Raw genomic sequence first — 11,557 nt, 5'->3', positions numbered from 1 at the left:
CATACACACACACACACACACACACACACACACATACATGCACACACACCCTCTCTCTCTCTCTCATTGATTTTGTTTTTTGTTGCATATTATCTTTGGCTCGAGTAAAAGAAGAGTTGATCGTTTTGCTTTTCTTGGTGCTTATTCCAAATTCAAGCAAGGTGATCTATAAGCTACTCAAGAGAATCACTAAGATTAGTTGCTTATTAATTTAGCAAATTTTGTCCCAGATATTTTGTGTTTAAAATATAAATTTTAAGTATCTCTCGAGGGATGCACTATGAAGAAATCCTATATATCACGTGTGTTCAAGGAGTATTTAAACAACCCCTTACACTTACATACTTTTGTGAATAATGTGACCCCTTTTTCTTCATAAACTTACAATTTTCTTAAAAAAATTAGTTTAAAGAAACCCCTCCTGTGAATGTAATTCTTTAAATTTTTTAAATTAATATACCCCTCCTAATGAACTCCCGTGCTACATTTACGTATTTTTAGGTGAAGCCCCTGGGAAGTATCTTAGAAATGTTATTTTGTGTAATGGATGCAAGTTTTTGTCTAATGTTGCATATATACTTTTATATATATATATATATATATATATATATATATATATATATATATATATAAATTAAGGTTAACAAATGATTGTATGTGTGTGATAGATATATATATCATACACACACATACACTCATTTGTTAACCTTAATATATACCCCTCCTAATGAACTCCCATGCTACACTTACATATTTTTAGGTGAAGCCCCTGGGAAGTATCTTAGAAATGTTTTTAAATTAATATACCCCTCCTAATGAACTCCCGTGCTACACTTACATATTTTTAGGTGAAGCCCTTGGGAAGTATCTTAGAAATGTTATTTTGTATAATGGATGCAAGTTTTTGTCTAATGTTGCATATATACTTATATATATATATATATATAAATTAAGGTTAACAAATGATTGTATGTGTGTGATAGATATATATATCATACACACACACAATAATTTGTTAAGCTTAAATTTTATATACATACATTCTTTTCACACACACACACACACACGTGCACACACACACATTTGTTAACCTATATATATATATATATACTTACATATATATATACATGTATGTGTGTGTGTGTGTGTGTGTGTGTGTGTGTGTGTGTGTGTGTACTATCTAGGGATAAAGCACTGTTCTCGGAGAGCGGGCTACGAGAGCGATACCAAATCGAGGCAAACTCTGAATATTAGATATGGCCTCCAAATGTGTATGTATGTATGTATGTAGATATATATATACATATACATACATACATACATACATACACACACACACACATACATACATACATACATACATACATACATACATACATATATACATATATACATATGTAGAGAGAGAGAGAGAGAGAGGAACATGTATTCATTGTGTGCATTATGCATACGTGCACATACGCACATTATATATATATATAGTGTGATTGTATGTGGGCTTGTGTCTACATACACACATATACGCACACACATAAATATATATAAACAAATAAGTGTGTGTGTGTGTGTGTGTTTGTTTAGGTATAAATAAGTATATGTGTGTGCCTCTACAATAGAAATGTGAGAGTTGAGGATGAAACTACAAGGGGCGACAACAATCAAAATGTATGAGAGGAGAGAAAGTTATAAGATAGTGACCAGTAGTGTCGATATTATTCTCTCCCCACGTAACTTGTCATTTGGTAATTTTGGATAATATTGTCTTTTTGTCACAATGTTATATCTTTTCAATTTTTTTTTGTTTGGTTGATGTTATGACGGGATTGATGACATGTCATGATTGATTTGTATAGCACGTATATTGACACTTATATCACTGCTTATATGGATGCTATAATTTTTAAAAAGAATGAAGTTTGCTTATCCAACTAGTTCCTCAAGCTAGACACGCACACTTATTTCCATGATGAGATATGGTTTGGTGTACTTTGGATATTAATGTAATGCCTTTCTATACTCTTAAGTGTTATGAGATATTTATCTTCTTAATGTTATCTTAACGATGTGTAGTTAGATCTAATCATTAAAAAATGTCATGCTCTCTTAATGATGTGTAGCTAAATTTAGTCAAAATAATTGGGGCAAATGGGGGAGATTAATCTCCCCCATTGTTCTCTTAATTGGGAAAAATGGGGCAAATGATGTGTAGTTAAATTTAGTCAAAATAATTGGGGCAAATGGGGGAGATTAATCTCCCCCATTGTTCTTTTAATGATGTGTAGTTAAATTTAGTCAAAATAATAAGGGCGAATGGGGCAAAATGGGGGAGATTAACCACCCCATTGTGTCCCAAATTTTTTGTGATTTTTCTTTTGTTTTATAGTTATACTCAATTAAAATGTGATTATAAATTTAGTTATAATCATGGTAAAACACAACCTAGCCAAACTCGTGCGACATTAACAATCATGTTTATAATTACAGAACATGAATTTTTCACCTTTTAGATCTTTTGATTTTTATGTGGGTAGAAACATGACTATGCCCCTATTTCTTGTAATGCCTTTTCCCTTCCCCACTTCTAAACTTTACATACTAGGGGTTTTGCATGTGCTTATTTTTTAATATATAGATTTTATTCTTAAATCTCATTTTCATTTCATGATATATTGCTTTGTTTTCTTTAAAATATGAATGTATTTACTTATGTTTAAGATGACTTGAATACTTGAGAAGAATGGGACAAGCTACAAGAAACTATAAGATCTTGTCCTTAATTTGTAAACATCTCCCCCACCCCCCTCTTTGACCCTACTTAAAACAAAAACATAATTACAACATTGCAATAGTAGGACAACTCTTCTATTTGCAAAGATCATCGCAAAGCTTATTACGATACTATTAATATGTGTGTGTGTGTGTGTACACATACACACACACACACACACACATTCATAAGTGTGTTTATATATATATATACAAACACACACATATACATATTCATGTGTGTGTTTGTGTGTGTGTGTGTGTGTGTGTACACACACACACACACATGCATATATGTGTATATATATATGTCATTTGTGGTGTGGTATCATGACACACACACACACACACATATGCATATATGTGTATATATATATATATATATTGTGTGTGTATATGCATATATGTATGTATGTATGTACACACACACACACATATACATACATACATATATGCATATATGTATGTATGTATGTACACACACACACACATATACATACATACATATATGCATATACACACACAATATATATATATACACATATATGCACGTGTGTGTATGTGTGTGTGTGTGTGTGTGTACACACACACATGTATACATACACATTTAACACTATGGTTGTATTATGAATAATTTAATTTTATTAATCAACTACAACAAAATGCAACTAAAAATGTTCTTGCATGGGTAGTGGGGATTGTAAGGTGTAAAAAGGGTTGCCAAGTAATCCCACATGCAAACATAGTGTGAAGAGAAAAGGGTATATATAGTCTAAAGGTAGAAAAAAGGATGCCAAGTTATTCCAGATCCAAAGGTAGTGTTATATATAGTTGAAAGGGACCCCTCTTAGCTTCAACTCCCTCAAGCTTGTCTTTCATGGAAGACTTGATGGTTAGTTAGGCATAGTGGGGAATGCCAAGTAATCCCACATGCAAAGGTTGTCTGGAAGATGAAAGGGCATATATAGCCCAAAGGATCCCTTCCTATCTTCAACTCTCCCAAGCTTGTCTTTTATGTAAGACTAGAGAACTCGTTAGGCAAAGTGGGGACCTGCCTTAGCATGCTAGAGCCTCTATAAGCCCATGTAGATGTGTGACCCTCGAGGAAGGGGCATGCTGGACACATATGTTGGCCAGCCATCTATGTCATTCGTGGTGTGGTATCATTACACGCCATGGGCGGCATGATAACTCTTAGTTTCCAAGATAGTATTAGAGCCCTGGTTCATGGTGCCAAGCCACTTCTCTTTATGCTAAATTGGAGGGGGTATTGGTGGTACAAATCTTGCATGGTTAGTGAGGATTGCAAGATGGGAAAATGGATACTAAGTAATCCCACATGCGAAGGTAGTGTGGAAGATGAAAGGGTATATATAGTCCAAAGGGACCCCTCCTATCTTCAACTCCTTCAAGTTTATCTTTTATAAAAGATTGGAGGGCTAGTTAGGCAGAGTGGGAACCTGCCTTAGCATGACAGAGTCTCCCGGTAGGCCCATGTAGATGTGTGTCTTTCATCTTATGGTATCATGACACACCGTGGGTGGGCGCGCTATGGCAACTCTTTATTTTCAAGAGAAACCCTTTTGGAATTAGTCATTCTAATGAGAGCTAGAGGAGCATAGGGAAAGGGCAAGTCTTGTCACTCACATTGATATATGGAAGAGTATGGGTAATAACACGAGACTATGTTGGAGTCTCGTTGGAGTGCAATAGCATATGATTAAGTTTTCTTGATACCCTCTCATGGACCTCGTATCCTGGCAGTGAAGAAAACAACACACTGAACCACCACAAACGAGGTGAATACCACCATATTATTGTGAACTTTGCCTTACAAAAGACATTCTTCTAAGGTAAAATGATGGAGTTGACATTGTGGCCAAGAAATTCCTTTGCGGGTGAGTGAGTAGAGAGGTGAATTGTGAAAAAAATAAAATTCTTGTAATTGAAACACTACGGTCATACAAGCTTAAGAATGGTTTCACAAATCGATGAGAAAATTTTCCCAAAACAAGGCATGTAAATTTTCTTTGTTGTAGAGATACATACATGTACATACCCAAGTACCACATTGCAGACATATTTAGGAGCTTTTATAGGTAGTGGTTAAGCCACAAGATACATCTTTGATGTCTATGCCAGCCAACATCTTGTGATTTAGAGATGACAAAGGACGAAGCAATTAATGTGATTGAGTTTTGCTATCTCTAAGAGTATTTGGGGTTTTGCTATCTTTAAGAGGATTTGAATCCAAGATCTTCACGTTGGGAGAGGGGGGCAATATATATCCTGAGAGACAATATGCAATGTGTTGGAGGTACCCTCTACACCTGTTCCATGTGTAAATCTTTCATTCCTAGTGGGGGATGCTGGATCGTATTCAAGATCTAGATGTAACATGAAGGCATCTAGTTTCGAAAATTTTGAGTGATTTTCTTTTCTCTCTCTTTTGAAGTTTTATTACTTATTCACGGGTGGAAAATTGAAATGGTATACTAGGATACTATGGTTTGTGACGTATTTTCAGTCTGATTTGCACAAATTTTTTTTCAAAAAAAATTAAAATGAGGGAGGGACCCGAGAGGGACACAGTGAAGTTTGTCCATATTGTTTGTCTTCTCATATATAATTTCTTTTTGTGACGGATTATTCTTCTTAGAGAATCTTTCAATCGGCGTCAATTGAATCAGTCTTGTCAAGACTAGCTAGCTATGGGGAAGCTCCTGCATACATGTGTGCATACACAATAGCTCGTGGTGTTAACATATGATTCAGATAAGGGTTCAAAGGTTGGATCTTTGGGAATTGGGATGTCAACAAGCTGTAGCCAAGTGGGGCTGTTTCTTTCACAGTCAAGTTTGGCTGTATGTGCTGATTGTCGTGTGTGTGTGTGTGTGTGTGTGTGTGTGTGTGTGTGAGAGAGAGAGAGAGAGAGAGAGAGAGAGAGAGAGAGAAAGAGAGAGTGTGTGTGTGTGTGTGTGTGTGAGAGAGAGAGAGAGAGAGAGTGAGTGAGTGTGTGTGAGAGAGAGAGAGAGAGAGGTGTGGGTGGGTGGTTCGATCGAGAACTCAGCGCTAGCTTAGATGCTGATTGTCGTGTGTGCGTGTGAGTGAGAGAGAGAGAGAGAGAGATGCGTGCGTGCGTGCGTGCGTGTGTGTGGGGCTCGATCGACAACTCAATTCAACCTTAGAAAGGCCAGCACGCAGCCTCACCAAACAAAGGAACCATTGTATGAATCCATGAGCTCTTCGAGCATATTAGGGTACATGCTCATATCTGATTTGTACTTTTGTTTCAAAAGCTCACAAGCCCAGCTGTGTGTGTGTGTACTGTGGATGCGAGTGAAGGACGTTTGATATCGACACCATGCGAGCTCCGATCACAAGAGTTATGTGAAGGGTTGGTCGAATACGTGGGGTATGTGATGGGATGCTCAAGATTCTTTCAACAAACAGGCCGCACCCGCCGTCCTCCGATTTGAGAAGCCATCCACCACCTGATCTCTGCACACAAGATTATGAATTTAATCAAACTATGATGCTGTGAGCAAACACGTATTTACGTTAATTACACTATGCTCATCACCGCCACTGATCAGTATAGTGCAGAATTTTCACAAGATCATGAATTTAACCATAGTTTGCAGCACTTTCACAAGATTATGGATTTAATCAAACTATCATGCTGTGAGCAAACCCACATAATTACTTTAATTACACAGTACACTATGGTGATCACTGATCAGTATAGTCCTTTCCTGTTTATGTGAAAGTTTAATATTATAAAATTAACTTGAAGTTTTCAGTGCATGAACATGATTGATTACAATGCTGTTTTTTTCTAATTTGCTAATCTCGCTGCCTTTTTACTATTGTACTCGATTGTTGTTCTGAGACGATAGGCAATTGACAGTTCTGAGTACTGTGGTAGTAGCTACCACAGTACTCACAACTGTGGTAGCTACTAGCTACCACAGTTTCATGGATCGGCCCTCGAATTAATTGAAGAATGAACCCCCCTTTTCTCAATAAAATCTATGTTCCCACCACATTTCAAAGGCTTGACTGCAAATATATATTTTAGGAATCGGGTTATCAAAGGTACACAACCTTCATCTTCTAGGATTGCGCATCTTAATCGCTACACTAGGGCAACGTCCACGGGATGCATGAGATCCATGTCCTCACACCTTTATCATGACTTACATGTCCTTTCCACTATACAAAAGCTATTAAGGATTCAAAAGTACAAAAGGACAACCATACATTGAGAAAAAATTAATGGACTAGGAAAGAAGAAGTGAATGTAAAGAATATGGAAAATAATTTAGGGACTATTTTCAGCCAAAAGCCTATTTTATGAGGTCCCCCAAAAAGATGTAGGATTTTTTAAAAACTTTGTGACAATTCTTTCTTAAAATCATCCGAAGTTATTGATTCTCCGTGGGCTTATATGAAGACAAAATTGCCAAAAAAAAAACTTCATATCAATAAATAAGATTGAAAATTTAAAAGATTCTTCCACGGTTTTTATGCTTTTACGTACATTTAAAAAATGCACTAACCTGTCTCTATTTAACCATGTCCCCATGGTCATGATGGGTGGTGGCTACAATGAGTGGCCGACTGTGATCGATAGGTGCTAAAGAAGCAACCTCTTCTATTCAAATCTTGCATTGGAGACTCGAGAGAGCTCACACACATAATTGGCATGAATGAGAAGCGTGCAAAAGATAATGTTAATTATTATTATTATTATTATTATTGGTTTAGGCACACACCATATGTGAGGTTTTGCTACTCGATGTGAAAGAAAGACAATAATACATATTTGTCGAGGACTCATAAATGATTATATTTTAGTACTTGATCTTTTTTTAGGCCAATGAAAATTGGATACCTCATTAAATCGGTTGGTTGTTATTAAACAATTGTATATGCCCCTTTTATAACAAAATTGTATGAAAATTCATTACTTTAAGCAAAGCTCCTGAAATCATTCACCTATTTTCTTTAATTTTAGTTGATAAAGATGCACATGTGTACATTAAAATGCTTGCTTTATAAATAAAATGTGTGAAAATAGGGATTACTAAAACTATTCAATGATTTTATTTGATTTCACTTGGTAACACGATATTGAATGATTTTATTTGATTTCACTTGGTAACACAATATTGAATGATGTTATTTTCTAGCAATGTTGGCAATGGATGCTCTAAAACTCGATTCACTAGAATGTTTTTTTTCCCTAGTGGTGCTTTGAATTCAAACAAAGATGCATTCACTACATAACTGTCGAGGACTCATAAAATAATATTCCTTTAGCTCCAAAAAGAAATTGAGTTGATTGACATAAACTCAATATTTGTGAAACATTTTCAAGAAGTTCATCTTTTTCAAACTTCATGTAATGTGGATTCTTAAAAATAAGTTTCTCCAACAGTGCTAGAATTTCAAGGTCGGAGTACGCTAATTTGAGGAGAGGGGGTATTCCTTCGCAAGAAGGGTAGAAAATTTGCATTTCAAATGTAAAGTAAGGTTTGAAAAAATAGTAGTATAGCGTTCCAATATCTAGTTCACAAAGAAATGCAAGGTGGAAATGACACCTTGGAATAGAAAATTAGGGTGAGTCTTCAAATTCTAGGATTGTGAATGATCCCCCCAATAGTGCTTCAAGAAGTGACAAGGTAGAAAGCAAAGCTCAATGGATCCCCCCAAAATAGTGCGTGACAAGGTAGCAAGCAAAGCTCAATGGATTGGGGCTCTAGAGTGCCAAGGAGTGCTACCTAAGGAGTGACAAGGTATAGGAAGCAAAGATCCATGGATCCACAAGTGTAGTGTGTGGACTCTAACTTTGACCTTGGGGGCCAAAAGGTCATGAAGGGGGGGTGAGCCGTGAAAAGTCCAGCATACTAAGTTGCGCGTGAACAGGTGCTTGAGCTGGAGTGTGGACTGTTTGTCCGTTGAGCGGTCTAAGGGTTTGGTGCAGGACAACGATCTAACCGATATGACTATTGAGTGGCTAGTAGCAGCAGGAAGCAAGCTAGCGAGAGCTGTAGCTAGAGAGGATGGACAGCCCACGAGAGGCAGATCTAGGCAGATTCCAGAAGGGACTCGTAGGATCAGCTATGGCAGGGCTGCATAATGAAGTGGGATGTGGACAGCACTTCGACGAAGCTTTTGATCAAATGATAAGGGCCCGGCGGCCACCATTGTAATTGTATACATAATACATACAGCGATGGCGATGGCGTTGGTCCAGCCGTCGGCCCTTCTGCTCGCTCTGTTCCCACGTAGCTTTCCTACTTGTACAGTCGGTGCATCTTCGTCTCTGCATTTCATCGTTGTGATTGATGTTGTGCTCCTTAAATAACCTTGTACTGCCTGCGGTATGCATGGTATTAATGGTGTCCACTGTGATTGCAGCGCCGATATCGTGTTGTTTGTCTACAGATATCTACTAGCCGCTAGCTGCCTAGCTTGATTGTGTACACACCCTATCATTGCCTCTGCCTTGCTTTCCTGCACAGTTCTGTTTTGTTTGATAGTTTATGAAGCTCGCCTCGCAGCCCTTCCCTCCCCACCCTCTTCACCTGTACCATCTTCATCCTCGTAGTATCCTGCACATAAATGGTGATGGCAGCTCCCAAAATAGCTGTCCCCGCCCTCGATCCAGTCGGCAAGGATCCTCAGCATGAACCAGCTACTGCAGCCGCTCATGCTGGCTGGCTCATGAATACTTACGGCGACAGCAGCTTGTTCCCCGCCCGTCCCCTACCTGCACCAGCGGCAGCGGCGGCTCCAGAAGACTACGTCGACCAGTCTAATTCGTGGGAAGTGAGAGCCTTTGAAGAGGACTTCCGAGGCGCCTCCGCTGGCGTTTGGCCACCACGCTCTTACTGGTGTAGTTTCTGCCGCCGCGAGTTCAGATCCGCCCAGGCTTTGGGCGGACACATGAACGTCCACCGCCGAGATCGAGCTCGCCTTCGCCTATTACCTCCTCCCTCCGACCCCTGTCACACTACTTATACTAAAGGACCGCCACTCGGTTTGACATCTACAACACCCTCCACAGCTGATCTCTGCCTTCTGCAACCGGTCCTACCTGCCACCTTATCTCGTAATCAGCACCAGCCTTCTCATAATTATCCCCTTAATCGTTATCATCCTGTATACCCCCCCTTGCCTGTGTACTCACCTTCACTACCTTCTACGCTGTTTCAGGCGACTACTGAAAAAAGATTGCTCGGTGAAGTTCACCATCTCTGTACTCACTGCGTATTCTACAATTGCTTTCTTTCTCCAAGACTGCAGCAGAAAAATGAGGGAGAAATACATCTGACATCGTCAATTGTTGTTTTTCTACAGATAAAGAAAGCTGCTATAACCCCATCGATACTGAGAGCGGCCAGCTGCAGACAAGAAGTTTACACCCTAATTACCAGCCCTTATGTCGCAACAAGGAGCCGCAACACAGAGATCATGTACGCTCGCAAGAAACCTTGAGCTTGCAGCGCACCGTGGATTTAGAGCTGCGGCTCGGTCAAAGAAATGCAGAAAATGATCAATCTACGCTCGTAGGGGTTCATGCACATGTTTTCAAACGCATCGTTCAAAGAAGTGTGAGAAACTCCGAAGTGGATAGTAGCTGAACTGTATGTATTACCCATGGATTCACAACTGTGTAGGATTTTGTCTTTCTAATGATTGTTGTTCTGAGGTTTGATACCAGAAGATGGTCATTAAAGGAATCACAAAGCTACCCACACACCACCCACAATAATGTTGTTTTAACGGTACAGGCTCTTGACCAGGTATTTCATATAAGGCTAACAACCAGGTATTTTAAATAAGGCTATCATAAGGAGACTCATACTCTTAATATAGATCTTCTCTTGAATGATGAAAGACAGACAGAAAGAGAGAAGCTGTTGGGTTTCTAATAATAGAAACTAATGTGTTTTTCATTCATTTCTGTTAAAGATGTTCTTATGTGGCATCCTCATAGGCTAATTGGCACAGGATAGGTAAGGTTAGAGTTAGCCAGATTCCGGCCCTGGTTGCTTGTTTTTTACTGCAATGGAGCCTCTCCTGGATCAACTGCTAGGAAAGATGGCCTGAAGCCATTGAATGCGCAGAAACCCAAAATCAGGCAGAGATCCAAGTCATGCTAGGGCTCAAAAGGGAGAAAAACGGAAGCTTATATTGCTCAAACTAAAATCAGGAGCCTGCAGAGATTAACGATCGGCAGACTAATTTGCTAGAGCGTTCAGCTCTTTGCTTGGATTAGGGGTGGCTTAAATTCGGGTCAAATAGCTATGATTCAGTCGCTTTTGGATTAGATTAGGGTTTCATGGGTCCAACATACAATGCAATACGGAGAACTAATGAAGAAATTCATCATCAACCCAACCATAAATATAAGGCCGAGGCCTCTCCACCATAGACCACCTTCTATTACTAGCACTATCTTTATGGGACTATGAAGTAGTTCCTGCACAGCTTGCGCGACTCATAGAGCATTCTATTAAACATATCCGTGATCACATCCATCCAGGAATTTTGATGAGGGGAGGCCATCCTAAGACTAAGCTCTGTCTAGGTCGCTCAAAACGTCCCATCCGATTACAGTTTTTGATAATGAGAGGCAATCCCAAGACGTTGCATCCGCTTACAAAGACAGTATCCCACGAGTGAGTAGTGAATTGAGAAGAGGAGAGAACATCTTCTTTATAGAAGAGAAAGTTTGTCTCATTCATATAACTAGTTTGTATAAATCCTTTTATTTTGT

General features: G+C 38.8%; 1 protein-coding gene across 1 annotated transcript; it reads left to right on the top strand.

Annotated features, from left to right (window-relative positions):
• Window positions 1-8,616: 8,616 nt before the first annotated feature.
• LOC147610950 (uncharacterized) lies at window positions 8,617-10,494 on the top strand. Its single transcript, XM_086785118.1, has 2 exons — window positions 8,617-10,015; window positions 10,135-10,494. The coding sequence occupies exons 1-2, from the start codon at window positions 9,397-9,399 to the stop codon at window positions 10,416-10,418; spliced, it is 903 nt and encodes a 300-aa protein (XP_086641244.1). The 5' UTR covers window positions 8,617-9,396; the 3' UTR covers window positions 10,419-10,494.
• Window positions 10,495-11,557: the final 1,063 nt, after the last annotated feature.

This window comes from Cibotium barometz, chromosome 48 (genome assembly GCF_041138505.1).
Source record: "Cibotium barometz isolate CiBa-2024 chromosome 48, ASM4113850v1, whole genome shotgun sequence".
NCBI lineage: Eukaryota > Viridiplantae > Streptophyta > Polypodiopsida > Cyatheales > Cibotiaceae > Cibotium > Cibotium barometz.
The sequence above is the reverse complement of the archived record's forward strand: the minus strand, read 5'-3'. Positions and strand labels throughout refer to the sequence as shown.

Excerpts from the sequence above, each read along its gene's own strand:
- LOC147610950 (XM_086785118.1), top strand. The coding sequence starts at position 9,397 with ATGGTGATGGCAGCTCCCAAAATAGCTGTCCCCGCCCTCGATCCAGTC. Across the intron at positions 10,016-10,134 it reads TACTGAAAAAAGATTGCTCG|ATAAAGAAAGCTGCTATAAC; the intron begins GTGAAGTTCACC and ends GTTTTTCTACAG.